General features: G+C 39.9%; 1 protein-coding gene across 3 annotated transcripts in view; it reads right to left on the bottom strand.

Annotated features, from left to right (window-relative positions):
• LOC139740059 (speract receptor-like) overlaps positions 1-23,729 on the bottom strand; it is a 527,367-nt gene that overhangs the window by 285,220 nt on the left and 218,418 nt on the right. For 2 of the 3 annotated variants that reach the window (XM_071650652.1, XM_071650650.1), the window contains one exon: positions 2,841-2,987. In XM_071650652.1, the coding sequence (XP_071506753.1) occupies positions 2,841-2,987 (147 nt within the window). Of the gene's footprint in view, positions 1-2,840; positions 2,988-3,683; positions 3,723-23,729 lie in introns of those variants that run through there. The other variant, XM_071650653.1, reaches the window with a different exon arrangement.

Below are 23,729 nucleotides of genomic sequence, written 5' to 3'. Positions count from 1 at the left end.
ATTCACAAGTCAAAATCACATTCAACAAAAAGGAAAAGCGTCTTGTCTTGCATTGTTGCAAGCGAGTGTCAATTTTGTGTGAGACAGATTATTCTTTATGAAATTTCAAACGAATTGAATTCCTAAGGTTTTCGAAATTCCTCTTGTTTATAAAGAAGTTTAATATGTAGTATGTGGATGCAGATACAATGCATTACCAAGTCTGCATTATTGTCAGAATTATCACATACAAAGTCAGCCAAAATGTAGAAAAAAAAATCTTCCCTAAGAGCAATGCCAACAAGCATTTGACAATATTTGATTCAGCAGTGCAGGAGAGAATGATTTCTCCTCGGTAATTTACATAATAACCAACATGAAGCTGTGAGCTTAAAGCCCCAGTCACATATAAAAACGGATCTTGATCCGGGGAGTTCCGGGATAGTTTTGCACCGGGTGGAGCGTCAACGAGCGTTGATGACTGTACACACGGTATCAACACGGCAGCACACGAATGAGGCCGGACCAGCACGACATCAACACGGCATCCACACGGTGCTTACAAGGACCTCAACGAACCATACCGGACCCATCCGGCAACTACACGGTCTATGCCGGCAGAGCACGGCGTCTACACGGAGCATAAGGGCGTCTACACCGACCAACAAGGCAGCGACATGTACCACGCCGGCAGACGAAAATCTACCAAAAGAAGCAAGCTGATTTTGGATTTCTTGTCGTGTAGTTCCGTGTAGCTGCCTTGATGATCCGTGACTGCCAAGGATACTCACGGTGCCTACACGATCCTTCCAGGCAGCCATATGGACCTTCACGGCAACTACGCGGCAGGCACAAGGACTATCCCGGGTTGCTCTGCCAACACGGTAGCATGACGCCGGATGTTTTTGACCTCTGAAAACTGCCGTGTTGGCCTCCCGGACCTACACGATCGATCCGAACCTCCAAAGACCTACACGGATGCCTAAGGCGTCTACATGGATCTCTTCCCTGATCACCCCGGATCAGATCCGGGGTGATCCGGCATGTATATGTGACCGTGCATCACAAAACGAACAAAAAGTCGCACACACTGATTTTGCATGAGGACTGAAAATAAGTGAAATGGGTCAACCTAGCCGATCTTGACTTTTTCATTTGTTCTGAAAGAGCAAGTATTCTTCTACATTATGCTAAAATTTGGGATCATAAAGCGGGCAGGAAAATGTGTTTTTAAGGCGGTTTATTTCGAACATAGTGTGATTTGGTGTGTCTTCAGAGTCCCCTTTTCATTTCTGAAAAACCTCGTACACACTCTTCAGTTTCAACTCTAATAACTTTTGAAAGGATAATACTACTGCTTTGAAAGTTGGCATTAATTATGAACAGAATGTGTTAATGAGGCATGCTCAATTTCAGTTTAATCTGATAATCCCTTCATCGTTGTTACCCCAATGGTCTACTTCCTGTTTTTTGTCCCATTCATCGCACAGCCGGCACGGCTTGGTAAAGATTAAGCGATTGAATAGACACTGTACTTCAGAGCCTGTTTTCTCAGTTCACACATTTCCTGAGTTTGTGCTTTCTTGTCAATATTAAGATAGGTTAGGAGAGTCCATTTGATTCGAGTTTTACACCATTTTAAAGCTTAAAGTCTGCTCTTTCAGAATCTGGTCTTAACCCAAAATTCATGTCTGGCGACTTTATGTTTGTTTTGTGGTGCAGGGTCACATATGTGACTGGGGCGTTACAGACCGTGTAGGTCCGTGTAGCTGCCTTGATGATTCTTGACGGTCCTTGATGTGAAAACAAAATACGTCACGGACTGCCAAGGATACTCACGGCACCTACACGATCCTTCCAGACAGCCACATGGATCTTCACGGCAACTTCACGGCAGCCACAAGGACCACCTCGGATTGCTCTGCCAACACAACAGTCCAAGGATGACGCTTGATGTTTTTGACCTCCAAAAACTGTCGTGTTGGCCTCATTCTAACGCCCCAGTCATATATACATGCTGAATCTAATCCGGGGTGATCCGGCATGTATATGTGACTTGGGCTTTAAGTGACGAGAACGAGACGAAGATTGATGAAAATCCAAAATCAGCTTGCTTTTTTGATAAATTTTCGTCTGCCGGCGTTGTACGTGTAGTCACCTTGTTGGTCCGTGGAGCCGCCGTGTTGGTCCTTGTAGACACCGTGCTCTGCCGGCATGACCGAGTGGATCCGGCATGGTCCGTGGAGATCCGTTGAAGCGCCGTTTGGACGCCGTATAGATACCTTGCTGCTCCGGCCTCATCCGTGTAGTTGTTGAGTTGATACCGTGTGTACAGTCATCAACGCTCGTCGACGCTCCACCCTGGGCAAACTATCCCGGAACTCCCTGGATCAGCGCTTTGTATCCAGTGGAAAAGGCGCTCTAAAAATGTCTACTAGTATTATTATATTATCGTCAACGCCGGCATGATCCGAGGATCACCCTGTAGATGCTTGAGCCTCCGTGTTTGTATGTGACTGGGGCTTTAAGGTTTTGAGGTTAATATAAAATCTTATTGAATTTATGACGTCCTAAATATCTGCATTATTATTATTATTATTATCATTATTATTATTTTTATTATTATCATTATTATTATTATTCATTCATTTATTTGGCATTTCAACATAAAACATTACACATTTCACATAAAACAGAAAGATTGTGGTGATTCAAGGTGAATACTGCTGCTTGCCAGGGGAGGAAAAGGGAAACTTAATCACCGAGGCTCGAGGCCTTCCTCCCCGACATCAACATGGAAATGACTTCACATTGCACAATATTATTTGAAACCAGCGTAGAAGATGTGTTTACTGACGTACCTCCTAGAAGAAGCTGAAGGGTCTCCTCGTCGTAGTTCTCCGAGTTGGCCCAAATAACCATATATTCTCCATTTTCTAGCAGGCCATGAATCATCATCTCTCGAAGAAACTCATATATTTCAAATAACTCACCAATAAAGATATAGACTGTGAAAAGAAGAGAGAGAGAGAGAGAAAAAACAACAAAGAAGGTTAATACAGACAAACCTGATGCACTCTATATTTTCACAATAAAATGAGCTCTTTATCAGTTCAAGCAAATACCCTGTGAAGGATAACGCCGAAATACCCTATAGAGGATAACACGGGATGACCGAGCGAGCTCGCCGAACCTGGCTCAGTGCCAAGCGAATCGCCCTCACGTGTAAAGTCTATGGCAACCGACAAAACCGCTTCGACTTAAACACACACAGTATTTTTTTGCTCACCAGCGAATTGTGCTCACTTTCCCTCAGAGTAAAGATCATTAGTCTTTACTTTCGTAGACCCTTTTGCAGGATAATCCGGGGTGAGCAAAATTCACACGCTCTCTGTCATAGCACGACACGTTCGAAAATTTTGTCCACTTAGCCTTATTCAATCCGGTTTGCATTTGTCAGGCTATCGCTACTGGAACTGAGAAAAAACGCGCACACACCGCTTGCCTACGTATACGCAGTTAGCCCACGTGGAATGGCCGACGATCGTATTGCTCTCTGACTCGCCTTGCTTGCTTGGCCGCCGCTTTCGTGGGCCAATGCTCGCTGCTGTGAGAAGGAACCTAACTCATCCCACATTGATATACATGAAATCAAAACTGTAAATTTTTAGAAATACATTGTGTAGGATGACACCGATGCTTACCTCTTTATAGTACGATCTTCCGGGGACATTAGAAGATGTGTCAACGCAGGTAATCAGAAAAATCAAAATGTGAATTGATCACGTCCCTGCGTCGATCTTGGGAAAGTGCTGTGACATCGAAAAGATTTATTACCCTGGCCGTTCTGGCAGTCTCGGTCGGCAGTGTCTGTTGTAGAAAATCACTGCGAAACACATACAAGTCGTACCATGCAGGTTCATTGGGAAGGGGTGGGGGAGTGATGTTGTTTTTGTGTTCGTATCTTAATTTCTTAGCCGGGTTTCCTCGATACCAGTGAGCTGCCAGTGAGATCATGAATGATTAGCACGGTACAGTTTGTCCCTGTGCACTAAATCAGGCATAGTTATAATCTCTTTCCACCTCCCTGAATTATGGATTATACAATGCCATGAATGCATCAACAGAATTTTTTGGAGGACCAAGTAGGCATTTTGTGTTATATCTGCTTGGGACTGTGGGAGAATTATAACTGAAAATAGTTCCAACTTCCATTTGAGAGGGGGACTGTGTATTTTGTTTTGTTTTGTTTGTGTGTGTGTGTGTGTGTGTGTGTGTGTGTGTGCGTGTGTGTGTGTGTGGTATCATCCTGCAACGACTATGTGCACTTAGTGTAGCTTAGATTAGTTTCGATTTATGCAAACTGTCAAAACCATCTTATAGCGATGTGCGAAGACTGTGTGTGGAAATCCCCGGCCGCTGGTATGTGACGCTGTGACTTATCGCCTGCATGTGGGTGTATACAAACGGCGCGAACTGTGTGAATGATGGGTACACAAGACCACCCAGATCATGGTCAGCGTGCAGCGCTCGCACGAGCCTGCAAAATCCGCAACATTTTGAGTCATAAATCGGAACGTCCGGCAACAAGAATAGCGATAACGATCGCAACGCTTCGTTAAGCCGCTGAATAGCCCTGAGAGGGTATAATTCAGTTTTATCCCTGATAGGGTACTTGCTTGGACTGTTTACGTTAGCAGTGAATCTCTAATGACTGTCCGTGTGTACTTTCAACCGTCTATGATATTTACATACGCACAATGACCTACCAATTTCGAAGCTCTCTTAGATCTATAGTTAGGTTTGATTGGTGGTTGGCTAGTTCTTCAGCATAGTGAGACATGAGGGCCCTCTACCTCCCTTAGCTTATATTTCTTTTCCTCCTTTCCTATTCTTTTGTTTTACTTGAACATCCAGTTGCCCAACGCTTAAAAGCTATTACTGCTCTGGTGGCAAAACTGGCGAAGGAGCTTGGGAAGACCAAAACATCACCGATACCATTGCGTGGTGCATAAACACAGATCTCTGAAGTGCTGGACAATGCGTAAAACCCACGTGATCTCGTATGGGTGGCAACTGGGTTAAATGTTGAATCTCTCTCCTCTGTCTTTTCTCTGCCCTTTTTGTATCAATGATCGGGGTGAGAGGAGTAGCGACCCTCACATGTATTAAGCTTTGAATAAAACCACAAATACAAACACCCAAGAAAATCCTATACTTTCAGCGGCGGGAGTCTACAGGTGACTTCATGCTGTGAGACTTTACCCGCGTTCGCCAGGAGGACATTATGATGGCCCACCCTCAAACTTTTCAAAGAAGGGTACGACCGACAGGTGCAAGAAACCCATGGCAACGTTGAAATGTAAGCAGCCCCTCAAGATAGTCACGTTAAACATCCAAACATGAGGGTGCAATGAGGACTCTGGACAGAAGACGCGAGGAGCTGGCTTGGAATATGAAGAAGCAGTGTGTTGAAGTGATTATATGGCATCATGGAACGCAAGCTAGTGCATAGATTAAATCGGGAAGATGACATCAACTGCTGTAGCGTTTGTCATGGATATGAACTTAACATGACATTAGCATGACGGAGTACAATGCCAGCAGCAACAGGAGGAACAGGCCTGTCACATAGATTTTTAAGGGGGGGGGGGGGAGTGAGGGTTTCAAATCGGAATAGGTTTGGGAGGCCTAGCCGTACATTCAACAAGATATATATATATATATATATATACATATATATTATATTATTTTTTTTTTTTGGGGGGGGGGGTGGTGGTCTAGAATGGTCTACAGTGGGGGAAGGGATATCCCACCTCCTCAAGACGGACCTTTTGCATTTTCAGAAATGAAATTTAATGATTTCGAGTACACTTTCGGTGCAATGCTGGAATAAAACACGTAAGAAAAAAAAAACAAACAAAAAAATAACGAAAGCAAACAAACAAACAATTGCAACTAAAATCTTTAATAGTTTCGTGAATTTTTCGAGAATTGATCAAATTGTTTCACAATCTAATTTCTACGCCCAGCTATCGAGCAGGGGGAAGGTGTTGGAGGGGGTATCCCCCTCCCACACGAGGAAACTTTTGCATATTTAGAATAGATATAGCAACAAACCATCAGCGCATATTTTGGGTGGGCTGCGAACGGAAAATTGGAGGGCATATCTTTATCCGTAGAAATAAATTTTGTTCAATCGGATCCTACCCGCCATCTTGAGTTCCTTCAAACCCTGCGACCCCCCCCCCCTTAATGATAGACGACGAAGGAGTGGGTGTATGGACGAAATAGCTCAAAAGTCCGTTAATGATATCAATCGTATTTCAAATAGGCTAATTGAAGCCCCTTTCCAGATAAATCCGGCACTGTCTGTAAATGTCGCATATGCACCGTGTGAATACGCAGATAACACTGATAAAAACTGACTTTTATTGTAAACTTCGTCAAAACATTAAAGCTCTTCCTCGATATCTCTTCATGGCGGTACAGGGCGACCCCAATACAGGGCTTGGCCCAGATTATGATCCGTTCACATGCAATGATCACACGAATAACCATGGCATGCGGGCGCTTTATATGGTGGAGGACAACCAGCTAGTTATTAGTCACAAACATGCTCTTTCAGAAGCAATGGGCCTGGATGTCACCAAACCATCGCAGACCACACATAAGATTATAATTTTGACACGTAAGAAATGGTGTAAAAGCATCATTGCCCGTGAAGCATATTGTTAATTTTCCCCTCTTTGGTCTGGTCACAGGGTAGTGTTAACTGGAACAGTACGACTTACTTTCAGGGCACCGAAAAAGTGGAAACAGAAGAGGGCGAAATATGCATGGGACGATCTAACCGTCAATTGCAAGAGTGGAGTGGAGACAAACAAATTCCATGTGCTGAAGGGGGAGGCTGAGCTAGGTTCAGATACTTACCGACGCTTTGTCGATACAAACCAACAGGCATCAGAAGCGTGGTTCAAACAGCTAGGTCAAGAAGTCCATTATACCATGATGATCACGATGTGTGAACTGGCTAGCGCGATCACGATTGATCAAGTTAGATTTCATTTTAGTGTTATTCGGTATATAAAAAAGATGATGAAATAATAGACTTCTTTTATTCGGGTCATGGTTGACAGCGATTCTATTATTGTCACTCCGGATCTCAACTCCATGCTATGATTCTCGGAGCAAGGTCCTCCCGTCAAAGCATGGAGTTGAGATTCCTGGGGCAATAATATCAACCATTCATCGAAAAGCAACCCATATCTGTATATTATGCAAATACTTCTGATTACAGTATATTTGACATTGAATCTTTAAAGAATATCCCAGCATCCTTTGAGCATCCTTTGAGTGGAAAATCTTTAAACAAGGGAGGATGAAAATGAAGTTTAATAAATCCTCAAGAAATGATAGATTAAGTGTAAAATTCTACGTGACATTTTGGTCAGTTGTAGAAGATGTGGCAGTGGAAAGTTTAAATGAGGAGTAGGAGAGAAGAGAATTACTCCAAAACAAGGTGTAGTCACTTTGATTCATAAGGAAGGAAATATTCCTTCAAAGTATTGCAGACCTATCTCATTATTGAATGTAGACTACAATTTTTTATTTTCGATATTGTCAAACCGTATCAAGTATGTTTTGCATGGCATAATAATCCAGATCAAGTTGGATATAAGGAAGGAAGAAACATTAGAGAGGCAATTCGATTGATTACTGATACGATTTTATTTACACATTGATCTGCAGTTTCTCCTGTTATATGTTTGCATTTTTTCCTCTCTTTTTTTGCAGAGAGTTCTAAATGCTTTTGCTTTTGGGCCAACATTATGTAATTTGGTTTGAATATTGTATTCGAAAAGTTGTAGTTGTGGGTGTAATGAACAGTAAAACGTCTACTGGTTATTTCACAGTACAGAAAGGTGATGATGCAAACAAAAGGCTTCTATCAGCATGATAGAAGCGATTTTCAGCATGCGTGTATATGGATGGAAATTAGCTTCTTGGCGCAGGTTTGCGCTCTCTGAGTTCTTCTCTAGTTTATGCGTGCAATATATTGATATTTTGACACAGGCAAGAATTTTGATATTTCATGGGTGTTGATAATGGTGAAATTAAACATATTCTTTACAGTGATGATGTTACTTTCATTTCTCAAGGACTGTAATTCTGTAGAGATGAGAAGACATTATTTGAGGCATTTTATCAAATCTTTAGTTTAAAAGTGGATAATGATCAAATGAACGTGTTGAAGAAGCCATGAGTTATAAAGGAATTTTGAGAAAGATAAAGAGACTGTTGTCATGGAAGAATTTTGTTTTAACAAAGGTGATTTATATTTCCACACTTTAAAATGGCTTTCTGTGATTTATATTTCCACACTTTAAAATGGCTTTCACAGAGTTAAACAATGCGGTATTATTTTGTTTTTCTGAAGAGGGAGAGACAACTGTTCCCTAAAAGGACTAAATAATATTTGAATTATGATATGGTGCATTAAAAGCAATTGTTTGTTTAAGCACAGAGAATTTTGTGGCTAAAGCCTTTGCCTGAGGGGACCATACCATAAAGTGGACGTTATTTTTTGTCTCCTCACTCTACCGGGTCTTTAATGAATGGGCTATCGATATCAACACCATTGATGTAGTACCCTGATGGTGCTATTAGTCCGGCAGCGCAGAGGCTTTTGATAAAAACGAACGAGGTACCAGAGGTTACAGAGGGGAACCTACCATATGCAGATATGGAGGCCTGCCGTGTTGCTTCTGCTACATGTGGGCAGGACCCACTAAAGTGGCCCCCAAATGACCTTAGATTAAACAATCTAGGTACCACATCAAACCAAGTGGAAATTCAAAGGCTTTTCCACTGAGGACCGAATGACCACCTCCAGACAAAATATCTGCTGCAAAGGGCTCGGCAGACGCCCCTAAAGGGGCCCCAAAATGGGCCTCGATCAAACATGGGCGGTACCAACTAAAAGTAGTGTCAAATTATGGAGTTCATTCTACAGAGTACGGAATGGCCGCTAGACAAAATTTCTGCTACAAAAGGCCCCTAGACTCTCCTTAATGGTGGCTGAGAGAACCATTATATAAGAATCAGGCCAGATTAATAAAACACCACATAAAACCATCAGGAAATAAGAATTTTTTTTCTTCAAAACATTACCAAATAGCCCTGTCGGACAAAAATTCTGCTGCAAAGGGCCCACCAGACGCCCTTAGAGGGGCCCAAAATTTTGCCTCAATCAAACATAGGGGGTACCACTTGAAAACGCTCATAGATTTTTAAGACCATCCCAGAGAGTAAGGGACGACTAATGCCAGATAAAATGTCTGCTGTAAATGGCATAATGGCCGAACGCCCTTATATTTAGGCCCAAAGGCCATGTAGGCCCAATTAGATATTTAGAGTACCATTAAAAACCAACTGTAAAGGTTAAAACACACTTACCATTATACAAAAATCCCTATTGTGCTGTCTAGTTCCTTGCAGACACCTAAGAAGAGTCCCTTTATAGACCAAAATCTTCACACCAGACTTTAATAGCAGAGGTGCCACTTTGAACGGAAGGCCAACTGACAATGTATATCAGATGTAAAGATACGCCGAAAGCAGGCTATATTCATTTTTGTTGCTATTCAGGACCGGTCAGGTGCATCAAAAAATGAAGGCATTAAGTCCCTTGAGTCAGCAACACTGACATTAATCAAATGCAAATAATAAAGGTACCACACAAATTGTTCATAAGGTCATGAAGATAACAAAATATTTTCATTCTGAGCTCTTACAGTGTAATGTCTGTACACATGTACACATATGTTCCTAAATCATACACTGTTAGAATTTCGATCCATCTCAGCAAATCATATGGGAGTATTACTGCACAAAACATCTGTCGTTAAGGACATTAAATTTTTGGGACATAAATATCAAATAGTTTTGACACAACATTAAATCTGGCAATGCCTATACATTCATTGAAAAGTCTGTGAGTTTAAGGGCAATAGACCAATTTCCACAGAAATTGAAAGGTTAGGAAATGTTAATTAGAATGAAATTAAATTTGGTGAAACAGATGACACATGTACCTTCTAGAGCCATATTTGTGTCGATACGGGCATTACATTTGAAGTGTTGGACGCTGTAGCATATCGCAGAATTTGACCTTCTAGATTAGCAGGAGTACAATGTTTTTGATATCAATGTGAAGGGTCTTTTTGCAAGGAGTAAGGGTATGTATGTGGCAGAGTTTAAAACTTTCAAATACTGTCGTAAACCTCTAATTTGTTCGCCGATTTGAGTTGATATTGAGACATTCTTCTCTTGAAAACATTCATTATCATTATTATTATTGTTATTTATTCGGCTTTCAATAACACATATCAATATTACATGATACAAAATCAGAACATACAATGGAGATATAAAGGCGCACCAGGTTGAGCAGCCCGGGTCTTGATTAAATCTTGCCACTGGAAATAGATGGGCCAGGACGAGAGGGTGAGGCTACGACCCTGCGCAGCTCTTCCTCACTTTGATCGGATTCACGCGCAAGTCACAACTTTATACAAATAATGCACATGTGTGAGTGCGTTAGTGGAGATGCAGCGCACTCGAGGGTATTCACAATTGTTAGTCCAAGAGCATTAGGTCAAAAAAGGCTTAAACCTGGACATTTTTGGCAACAAGCTGATTTTTTTCAGGATAGGTCCAGAAAAATGTCTAGAATAACATACTAAAAGTCCTCATAAATCCTCATTGAGCGTTTTCCGCAATCCAAGATGGCGTCCAAAATGGCCGCCAGTTCCAGAAATTCTTATAACTTTTCAACCAGAGAACCAAAGTACAAAATTTAAACGTCTAAATATGTGTTTTGAAGCATGAAGAACTCAATAAAACACATATCAAGAGATTTTGATGCACGCAAGTACGGTTATCCAAGATGGCGTCCAAAATGGCCGCCATATTTTGAAATTCTTACAACTTTCCAGCCAGGTAACCCACATACAAAATTTAAATGTCTAAATATATGTTTTGAAGGACGAAGAACTCAGTATAATACATATGAAGAGATGTTGACGGACACAAGTACAGTACTCCAAGATGGCGTCCAAAATGGCCGCCATTTCCTGAAATATTTATAACTTTCCAACTAGGCAACCCAATACAAAATTTAAGTGTCTATGTTTCGAAATATAAAGAACTCAATGAAATACATATTAAGAGATGTTGACGCACCTATGTCCCGATTAAACCGCTCGAGCTCTTCCTAAAATGCAAAATGGCCGACAGTCACAATTTTATCTCACAATTATGTAAATAAATGTCTCTATAGTTTATATGAAACTTTTTTTATTTAAAAGTAGTTCTTATGAGTAAAGTATACAAATAAAACATTTGGATGTTAAACTCAAGGAGTATGTCCTTGTTACGAGAGAAACATTTTACCATAAGATTTGTTGCTAAATAGAGAGCCTACTAGATCTTTTTACCACATGGTCTATTTTCGTCACCTCAAGCACATGAAATGAAAATTAAGTGCTAGCCCCTTTTTACTACCAACGCATTTGGTGTCTACCTTGAGGTGAGTTCCATTTGAAACTGTCAGTTATCACTCAAGAAATAAAAACAATACATTCTAGCTGATGTCTGTGCTCAGTGACATAAATGTTGAAAATTAGTGTCTCCATGTGCGACAAAATAATGTGTAATTCATCACATGACAGTGAATTTCTTTGCTGAAGTATATTGCTCCACCTTTAAACAAAGTGTCTAAATTATCTTATTCATTTCGTGTATAGATTAGGTAAAATTATATTATAGATAGAAATCAGAGAATGTGGCTCTCATAATTATTGGTACATGGAGGAGGAATACTCCTCTGCCACACGAGGGATCTTCTTCTTGTTTTTTTACTCGAAAGTGAAACATATAGCGCAAACGTTTGGTAAGATATTGAATTGTTTCCATCAAAGAGTAGGCAATATAAAAAGTAGTATTCAGGGAAATGGGCAATATATGGGAGGGTGTGGAGGGGGATTCCCTACCCCTACCCCCAACATAAGGGAGATTTTGCATTTTCAGACTTGATATTCAGACATCTGATGCACCCAATTGGTGAAATATTAAATTTTTGTTTCCATTAGAAAAGGAACAAAAAGTTATGTAATCATGGAAGTGCGCGGTCATAGGGTTGCCCGCTCCCACACGAGGGCAAAATTTCGTATTTTCAGACTTGAAATTTACGGATCTGTTGCACCTATTTGGTGAAATATCCGATATTTGTTTTCTATTTAACGCTGGAAGAAATATATATTCAGGAAAGTGTCGGGGGGGGGGGGAGTGTGTGGGGAGAATACTCCTTTCCATACGATGGAGATTTTGGCATTTTCCAATTTGAAATTCAGAGATTTAGCGCACTCTTTTGGTGAAATATCTGAGATTTGTTTTTGTCCTAAAAGTAAGAAAATATATATTGATGGAAATATGCAGTGGAGGTGTATGGGGTGATGCACCCTCCCACAAAATGTTTTTTTTTTTTTTTCAGGTTACGGGTTTTATGGTGCACAATGTTACTGACATACTAGATTTTTGTTTCTATTAAAAAGTGTAAGTAGAATAAAGAATAAGGACTAGTATATCCAGGGAGGTGGGAAGTGCCTTCCCACCTCCCTGGTATATCCAAGGCAATGAGCTAGTAGAGGATGTGGGGGGGGGGAATCCCTTTCGCTTGGAGAGAGTTTTGCTTTTCTATGATCATTAACTGGCCTAGTGCACCTTTGGTGTTATATTAATTGTCCATCCTAAAAGAGTAGATAATTCAAAGTCTCAGTATCCCCATCCTCTCCAACTCCAGGGAGCTTTTACACTTGAATTGAAATGAAAATAATTATATCATTTACACACATTTGATGGAATATTTGGGAATTGTTAATCAAAGGAGTATTTAATTTATATTGGGGAAGCGAGCGGTGGAAGGGCTTTGTAGGAAGGACAAATTACCCTTACTTTTGCATTTTGTAAGTGAAAGATCTAGTGCACACTTTTTGATGATATATTCGGAAATTTGTTAATCTCACAAGTGTACAAAGTTTACGGAAAGGGGCCGAGCGAGGGACGTTTTGCATTTTTATGATTGCAATTCAATGACAAAGTGCATATACTTCAGGATGAATATTTGAAAAATAATGATTGTACAGGCCACCCCTTTCCACAATGGGAGGGGGGATGCATCCAAGCGAACCTATACCCGTGTTGTGCACATTTAAGGGAAAGATTCCACTGGACCTTCTGGCCCGTATTCTGCTAAAAACTTAGACCCGAGTTTAAACCCACGCCTGGGTCTAAAGTGGGTTTTTTGGGTTTAAACCTGGGTGTAAACCACCAGTTTAGACCCAGGTTTAAACCCAGGTTTAATTGGTATTCTGCTAAGTCCAGCTATGGTCTAAATAGGGTTTAAATTAAACCTACCCAGGAGGAGGTTTATTTCGAGTTTAAATCGAGTCTATTACGATGACTGGTAAGGGTACCAGCGCACAGATCAACGCCAATGGCACAAAACGAGTGGCTGGCTGGATACAGCAGCAGCTGCCTGCAGCTAGCTTGCCGGCAACACGCGTGTACACACGAGATACGCCTACTATGTAGAGGCCTACTATTAGTACTAGATCTAGAACTTGTACACTTAGAAGAGACTCGAGATCTAAATGTAATAGATATACATGTACTACTACCTAGTACTACCTGTAGTAGACTTTACGATGAAAGTAACCTGAAGACTAGACCAAGAAGTAGGACTAGAGCCTGGAGGGTAGAGCCTGTGGTCGATTTTCATTTGACATAGCAGATCGAGAACCTAGAGCGTAGGACTAACGTTAGGACTAGGAGTAGGGTCCTACTAACGTTAGTAGAACCTATTCGAATATAGCTAACCGCTCGCTAGAGTACATTATTGTAACGTTAGGACTAACGAACGTTACCAGGTAACTGTTGTTAGATCTATTAAAAGTTAGGTTAGTGTGGTACGGAAGGTAAAATCTAACTGTTACTTCTAATATCGAGACGGGGTTGATATAGGCCTAGCTCTATTTCTAAATTTTAGAATGGTTTCCATTCTTATAAACTGACAGTCTTAAGAGAAAAGCTTTTAAAATGTATTCAATTTCCTACCTCAAAGTCCTGGTTTGATCAATCGCCAATCCATTCCGAACTCACGATTCAATCGACATAAAAAGCCACGTCCCATCCAGCGCACACAGCAACCGTGCCGCCGGCCAGCGCGGCGCGATGACTCTGCTGGTACTGAGCATTCAAAGCTAGCTAGCCAGGAATATAATAGCGCTGCGCTATACGCTTACCATGTATCCTGTGATGTGCGTCGCACACGTACACAAACTGTACAGTAATGTACAGTGCTTCACGAGTCGTCGCAAGCAAAAATACAGCATGCCCTTATTCGACATAAATACCCGTAAAAACTATTCAAAATCCAAGAAATTCACGCTCATGTGGCTGATACACTGCCAATAATAAATTTAAGTGGATTTGTGGAGAGAAAAGTACTCAGATAGGGATAATTTCTTCTTCCATAGAGGGCACCATGGTGGCTTGACCCAAGACTATTTCGGGTTTAATTTAAACCCGAAGTAGACTTGGGTTTAACTAAACCTTGCTAGCAGAATACAAAATTAAACCTCGAGTCTAGCTAAACCATACGTGAGTCTAAAATGGGTTTAAACCTTGGTCTACAGTAGAATACGGGCCTCTGAGTTGTTGAATCTCGAACATTATGTTGAATATCTTTGTCTCTTAAAGAACAAACGGCGGCCATTTTGGGCAACATTTGGTTTTCGCGAAGAACTCACGTGGTTTTATTTGTACTTACGTGCTTCATGATCACTGAATAAGTATTTTGTTGGGTTCCTTATGTCTCAAAATATTCATTTATACATTTAAGTGCGCATCGCGGTCACCTAGTTGCAGGCTTATGAGAAAAACAGGAAATGGCAGCCATTTTGGACACCATTTTGGATTTCTGAAAGTGCTTAAGTGCTTTATTTGTGTTTCAAAATCTCCGAATAAGTATTATATTTGGTTCCCTGTGACTCAAAACGTATATTTCGACATTCCAAGTGTGTACAGTTGAAACCTACTTGCAGCATTATGATTTTAAAAAAAATCAGGAAATGGCGGCCATTTTGGACGCCATCTTGGATTACGGTACTAGCGTGCTATAACAACTCTTATTATGTATTTTATTGAGTTCTTCATCCTTCAAAACATATATCTAGACATTTAAATTTTATATTTGGGTTACCTGGCTGAAAAGTTGTAAGAATTTCAGAAAATGGCGGCCATTTTGGACGCCATCTTGGATTATGTACTTCCGTGCATCAACATCTCTTGATATGTGTTTTATTGAGTTCTTCATGCTTCAAAACATATGTTTAGACATTTCGATTTTGTACTTTGGTTCTCTGGTTGAAAAGTTATAAGAATTTCTGGATATGGCGGCCATTTTGGACGCCATCTTGGATTGCGGGAAACGCTCAAAGAGGATTTATGAGGACTTTTAGTATGTTATTCTAGACATTTTTCTGGACCTATCCTGAAAAAATCAGCTTGTTACCAAAAATGTCCAGGTTAAAACTAATGCTCTTGGACTATGTGCAACATGCACGAGGTGAAGCCGAGTGCATGTTGCACTATATTGTGAATACTCGAGAGTGCACTGCATCTCCACTTATGTCACGAACTTAAACCTGTGCATTATTTGGTTTACAAAATGGGTCGAAGAACTATCTTTAGTATAATATCAGTCTATCAGATGATAAGACTTCATATTGCAATACAACTGGGCCACTCTTCAATGGGCTTTACAGAGGATCACACCGTGTGCAGTGGTGCTGCGCGCGCACGCACGTACAGTAGTACGTACGTATCAAAGAGATTACACCAAATCTCTTTGGCACGTATAGGACAGTAAATACCCGCTCCAGCACGTACCATATTATCGTTCACTACCCGCTCGCGCAGAAGTCATCTGCCATAGGTTAACACGCCGTGCTGTTATGACTTTTCGTTAGCACACTTTTTGCACGGCCGTGCATGTTAGTAAGAAAATCAAGAGCGCACACGTGACTCATTTCACCACTTCTGATTGGCTACATTCTTGAACCCAATTTATAACACCTATTATCATCCTAATCATTCCAAAGAGAGCGAGGATCGGACTGATTAGCCATCTTCGCACTCACGGAATGTAGTGATACTAAAAGTTGTGGTTGTCTTCGCCTGCGAAGGACGAACATCATCTTCATCATCATTATCATCATAATAATCTAAATGTTACCAACATTACAGATTTGTCCACTTTTATTTAGTGGTAGGGGTCACAATCATGCTTGTAATAATATTTTTTATTCTTTTCACCTGGATGGTAATATATAACACATTTGACAATGTTGCGTAGCCAATTCATGAGTTCTCTTATTCCAGGAATTCTTTATTTGAGGATTGTTTATTCAGCAAGGGCTCTTACTTTATTGCTTTGTTGCCTTTTCTATCATATTGGAATCTAAACAATTTATGTCTGCAATGGACTTCTGATGTATAAATCACATAAAGATCAGCCTTTTGTCTTTCTATAATGATATTCAAACTAGTAATAACTAAAAATTTAGTTAAAAAAATATGACGGACATTAAACTTTTTATTTACATCTACATACCAGCGGCTGAGCGTAACTCTACTTCTATTTTAATTCAAACTTTAATGCATACAAGTTCAACTAATGTTCAGCATGTATTTCTGCACAATGAGGATTTGTTTTACTTTGTTTTCATACTTTGTTGTACTCTCTAAAAAATTTCGAGTGAATAATTCACTCCTCGGAAGGAGTGAATAAAATTTCACTCAATTAAGAGTGACTTTCACTCGTTGTCGAGTGAATTTCACTCTTGTAACGAGTGAAATTTGTGTGAAACCCATTCGCCGAGTGAATTCCGAGTGAATACATAATTAAACGCATTTGGCTAGGCCAATAGAAATTGAGAATTCCCCTGTCATGTGTTTACTCTAAGCCAATCACCAGCCGCAATTTCCCCTGGCTTGGGCGCGGGCAGGTTTACCTGAACAGCGACGCGTCGCCTGTGCGTGGACCGTGTATGTGCAATTGCGTGCTGTGTGCTAGCTGTGCGTGTATTATGCATAGGATCACAGATTTACGTGCGTGTAAGTGCAATCGTGAGAATCTGAGCCTGGATGTCGTGATGGACGTGAGAAAATGTCTGTCTTCAAATTGAGTGGGGCGGAGATATTATTCACATTTTTGAAGGTAAGCAAACCATAGATCGATCTAATTATAACTTGTTGAGTTTTTTTTCAGCATTACGGGCTAGTCTAACGTTATACCTCTCCGTAAACGACCATAAGTAAGTTACCTTTAGGGTTCTATACGAATAACCCCGGGCCGCCCGTGGCACAGTTAGCTATATGGGGCTGGTCATACCATAGAACACCTTACGAACAGCTAGAATCCGAGGCCGAAACTGAACTGGTACACACTTGGTGTTGGGATCTAATAATACGTTGAGTCTTTAGACTTTAGTTTAATTGTACACATTGGGATCTAGGGCTTGAACTATTCAAAAAAAATGAGTGACGAATGAAACGTTGGTCGTTAGCCATTGAATTGACATTCGTAAGCATAATATCATCACATAACTATACACAGCCCAGTCGCTGTACGTAGGTATGTCTTAATGTACAGCGACTGGGCTGTGTATAGTTAATCATCACACAGAGATTACTGTGGTCGAGTGTAGAGATCGAACTTTAACTGTTACTAAGCTGTGCTAATTAAAGCAATAGATTAGAAGCGCCTAGCGCCAGACACGTACTCTACATTGCTATTGCTGAGTTGACAGCCGAATCACTGACACTGGTCTGTGTTGCCAGATGAGATGGTGATCTCGATCAGTACGGTAATAAAGAATGGTGAAACTTAGTGATTTATGATTATCATTCATTATATACACTGTATGTAGTAAAAAGGACTTTTATTTGCCGCTACATTCGAGCATCCAAACAGCTGGAAGAATACCACGTACACCAGCTCCCACGTCATGTGTCGTGATCATCTACTACTGTACTAGGTAAGACGTATGATGCGTGTACTGTTCGTGTTAAGTGTTGGTCCACTGTGACATCACACTTCTAGCTGAAGATCAGCGTGCTCACACATCATGGAGATCGATCCCCCTTGTAGCAGACGATGACTGGTACTATTTTCAACATTGTTTTTTTTTTATGAAAGTTACAGGTGACCTTAGGTACCGGTATTGAAATTTGGCAGAGATCATCTTTGGGTCTTTAATTCTAACATTAAATATGCTGATGTAGCTAAAAAAGTAATTAGGCCTACTAGCTTTTGTATTGGTGCTCACTTAGTATTTGTGTGGACTGGAAATGACTTCTAAATCCATTTCTGAACCTTGTGTTTTCATACTTTCCTCCAGATAAAGACGTAGACATGACAGCTCTTTGGGAGTGATGGTGATTTAAAGGAACTCGGTGTAGGGGTCATCATTTGGAGAACAAAGACAGATATTGATAGCTGTACAGTCTCTGTCACACGAAGAGGGTGCATATCACCAGATTGCAAAGTACAGATGTGGTCAACGACTAGCCATTGAATTCAGGGTTGACGAATGCTGGAAACACCGGGCCAACATCAGCGAAGGAGCCTCTGAGATATGGACTTCCATTGCATTAACCGTGCTGTAAGCTATTCTGTTGTTTTCCACTATGATTAATGAAGGGAGACTAGTTTGAAATTGATTTATATTTATTTTACATTCTAGAGTCTTAGAATGCTTGGTTGGTTTTATTTTGTTTGAAGAAATGATTTTCAAGATACTTCATGGAGCAGTTTTGGAGCTGTCCTTCCCTCTGAAAATGAATGTCTTGACAGGTTAGTACTTGTATTTAAGAAAAATGTGTACCGTGTACTTGCCGTATCGACAGAAGTGAAAACCATGTTATGGTCAGTCTTGAGTTGTGTAAGTGGAGCTGTTGCTTATGTCAAATATGTATGTTAAATGATTTTGCTCTTCAAGTTTATAATGTAAACTGGAGGAACCTACTATCCTCATGCCATTTGTAGGTCCTATTATTCATAAAACCATTAAATTTTACTTATTTGCCCAGGAATTCAACACACACATCACTTCAAGGGGGAAGAGATACTTCAAAAGCTGAGGGAAGGAGTTCTGACTGTTCCGAGGAGACATCTGCACACCCAGATCATTGCAGCATATTTGTTGTTGAAAATGGAAGCAGAAAACTGTACAGCGTAAGTTCAATTATTTAAAATATTATTATTATTATTCATATATTACATTATCATAATTATTGAAAATTTGTCTGGAATACCAGTTTCCCATTGTCATGTCTTGTACTACATTTCCATCCAATATATAACCATGTAATTTGCCTGTTCATTTTTTTTTTCTTGGTCTTCTCAAGTATAGACAAAAGCAGACTAAAATTTGCCCCCCCCCAAAAAAAAAAAAAAGAAAGAAAGAAAGTAGAAGGGACCGGTAAGTATAACATTGTTAATGAAGTGATGGTTATAGATTTAAAAATAAAGACTGGTATACTTGTATGAGACATGTAAACAGAGTGTACGTACAAGACTCCACGCTGACTTATTTTCTTGGTAGCCCCATCGGGCCACATGTATATTGATTTGATAATAGTCCTAATACTTATGATTTAATCATCACAATGATTAATAAAAAAGTGGGAGTTGATGTGCCATGAAGTTCAATGGATAATCACATCTTGTATAAATTTTTCTACTCACTGTGCACATTCACACTTAACCTACATTTGTATCTGCATGAAATTTTCATATGTATTAACTGATATCTGGCTCAAGTAGCAATAAATGTACTTGAAACAGTGGTACTGAATAGCAATAGAAATTAATGCCAAGAAAAAAAAAACATAAAGATAGTTCAGCCCCTTAAAAGATTAAAATGAGGGCCAAATTTTTGATGTTATATATTTGCGTCCTAGAATATGATTAACATTCTTCTTGCTTTCTTTTAAAATTCAGATACCAAGTAGTGAGCAAAGGATGTTGTAGCCAAGGCTGTTGCGATGCAGTACCCCACTTTGTGAGACACCACACAAGGTGCAAAAGGGCATGTAAGTTTATACTCGTAAGTTTATGTGATCTACAACTTTTCCTAGCCCTCTTTAGCAGAAAGCTTAAGTGACATACCTTGTAACATGGTATCTTATTCATCTAGCTTGCAATAACCTCAACATTTTCAACTTTTCTCAAGAGCTAGTGGACAGAATTAAGCAACCAAACGAGGAGTTGATCATCCTTGTTTAGTTAGGGGGCAAGGACCCAAAGTTTTTCAGGTTATGGGCATGACCCACCCCCCCCCCCAAAAAAAATGGCCTTTACAGGGAAATTGCATCTATTTCTTAATTAACTCATTGTGCAAATATACAGGCAATGTGGGGACTTTTTATAATCTTTGATGTACCTTCTCATAGATGTCTAATAAAGTTGTGTGCAGATTGGCCTGATTCCATGACTTAGGTTCGATAAACGTTAACTTCAACGTAACGTAATGTAACTTAAGTTCCAACATGCCAGTTGCGCCGTTCATTTATAATAAACCTATTCTCGTTTTCTTCCATAAGAATGCCACTACATGTATTGCTACTGCTATCAGATCTTCATCAGTTATAGTTAACTCTGTGCCAAAGTCAAATTTGTTGAGACTCAAGAAAAAGCTTTGACTTACAATGCATTCTTATATTTCAGGAGTATACCTGTATGGCAAGGATCATGGATTCATTGAGTATCGTTTGAAGACCTTGAGGAGCTATGACACCACTCATCACCTCAGGCAGAGAGAGAGAGTAGTTGCAGCTCCCACCAAGCCCCTGACAGAGCACCATTCCATCTTTAGATTAGAAGCCCAATGAGAAGAGACAGCTACCATCAGTGTATAGGTCTAAATACCCTTGCTTTTTCCTCTTTTGAGATACAGTATATGCTCCTCTGACGTTGGAACTTACATTCTTGTTGAAGAGTCAGCCTCATCAGGCTCAGCGGTAGTTTAGCATGAAGCTGTTACGAGGATGTACTGCAGCACTTCAACATTAAAAGTAAAACAGGGCTCACCGATGAAAAGAGTTTGTTGCATAGAATGTGTGATTGTTAATGCTTTGAATTGTTGATTGTTGTATATACTAGTAACTGAAAATAGTTTTGACTTATAAAGTCAAGAAAAAATCTCCTCTTCATGGCCACATGTTAATCAATACATTCATCTGTAAGGTGTTCCAAGCATATGAAAGAATGTTTGGCCACACACTTCTTGGCATTCCGCATGATACGAATCTGGCTGCGCTCATGAAGCACCCCCTTCTCTCCAGGCAATTCTGACTTGCTTTAATAAAACCTTTTTATGGTGTAATATTCAAGAGAGAAAACTTTTGACAGACACTCGTATGTATTTTTTTCTTTCCCTCATTTTTTGTTGTTGTTGTTGTTTTTTTTTTTTGGGGGGGGGGAATGCTACAAATAGCAGCTAAATAGTAGAATCTTCCAATGGTCATCCATGCTCTTGGGATGAAGATCATGTCTCCATGTTGTGATTAAGTTACCACATACATTTGTCACCCCTTTGATTAACAGTGATGCAGTACAATATGCATGTGTTCAAATTTATTGCATCCATCTTCTTTGGAGTAGAGGGAAAATCTTTAAAAAAAATAAATAAAAAATTGATGGGAATCATTGATCCCTAGGGTTACGGGACCCAGAGTTATTTTGTACATTTTCACCTTTATGTAATTGATGTACTGTACTTTGAAAAACTTGTGGGTAGAAGCTCAATTGGTTCAACTTCTTTTTCCACGAAACATCTGCAGCCCATCATTGATAAATCCACGGCATTAGAGTAGATGCAGCCAAATAGATTAGTTCACTAATGTGCCAAGTCAAACTCATGGATAATTCTTCCCTTGAGCTCATAACAAATTATTAAGATAACCTGCAACTGACAATAATATTTTGTTATAGAGTGTTAGCAGTGATGTCACAATTGCCCACCATAAGGCTGCGTTCACATAGAAGTATACTAATATTACTATTTGGGTTTTCGGGGCTCGTTTTCGAGGACACGCGAATAGCTTGAATCGAACGATAGGATTTCCTAACACCGGTTCACATAAGAGGGCACTATTTGAATGTACCGAATAGCATAGAATAGTGTAGCAAAGTGGGAATCGAGCTTGTTCGATTTTCCTGCAGCGTATACCGTCTCACGTTTATGAAATAATGACAATTTTGGTCTGGATTTGCCCTTTAGCAAAAATAAGCATGTAGACTAACATTCTGATGCAGTTTAGAAATTGTTAATAAGATTTGCTGGGATGTAGGAGGAAGAAATCCTCACTGCATGGGATGGCAAGTTGACGGTGAGGGTGATGGTGTACTGGGTGCCCGAATAGCGAATACCGAATACCGAATACCGTATACCGTATACTTCTATGTGAACGCAGCCTAATGAAGTCAATTGCCTAAACTGACTAGAAATCAAGACTGCATACAAAAGCTGCAGCAATGTTTACTTCAGGGAAACCTAAGGCAAAAGAACACCTTTGTTAGAGAGGCATGCATGAATGAATATTGATCGCCTTTGCTATGGAAGCCACCATTATGGTGACCAACATGACGTCACATGAAATCACTCTATAAGAAATTCAGTTTGCATGCATTAGTTGTTGCTACATCTGGCAAAACTCGGAAGGATTACAAGTGTTTAATATTGTACAATGATGCCTTATTTAGGTGAAGAAGATCAATGATATGATACATGTTGTGTCAACTGTATTGATTGCAATTCTTTTTCCATAAATAGTAGGCCCGGTTGGGGGGGGGGGGGGGGCTACGAGCCCTCCTCCCCTTTGACATTCCATGCCAAATTTCATGAAGGCATGATTATTTGGGGGGTTATTGATTGTATTCAATAACATAAATATTTTCATGCTGGACGTGTCGCTGACAAATTTCATTGAAAAGGCAATGAAAAACAAAAAGTAAGAAACAAAGAAATACATGGGTAAATAGAAAAAAATAGATACTTCAGAATTTTTTGATGGCACAGTTTTTTTCTCTTTCATTTGCTATGGACGTTAGAAAGAATATTTACACAAAAACAAAAAATGTGCCTTTTTGGAACTTTAGTTATGGCAAATGGTCTGATTTCATGCTCAAATTAGCATAATTTAGTCAAGTGACTTTTTTTTATTGTTGAAAATCAACATTACCGTTTTATAGATTATGTCACAGGCAATTTGTGTGTGGATTTCGTAATGATCGCACGGTTGATGGCCGAGGTCTGGGGGGTTTCAGGGAGGCCCCCCTCTGGCTCTATCATCTACATAAATACCTCACCTAAAGCCTACTTAAAGTCAAGACCATGCTTCTCTGATCGAGTATGTTTAGGTATTTGTGCAATGTACTTGTAGAGCATTACTGTGTTACATGACAGAGGATCCAAACTTGATTAACCATGCAGTATTGAAAATTTCTGTATTTTTGTCAATTTTTCAAAGCAATCACAATTCCTGGTACATGTGTAATTGTTTTTGTATTATAATATAGATAATGGTGACTATACTTTGCAAGTCTTTTGTAGCTTATC

This window comes from Diadema antillarum, unplaced genomic scaffold, assembly GCF_040938485.1.
Source record: "Diadema antillarum isolate AM-2024a unplaced genomic scaffold, OU_Dant_1.0 seq00000830_RagTag, whole genome shotgun sequence".
Taxonomy (NCBI): Eukaryota; Metazoa; Echinodermata; class Echinoidea; order Diadematoida; family Diadematidae; genus Diadema; species Diadema antillarum.
This window is presented reverse-complemented; position numbering and strand designations above follow the sequence as displayed.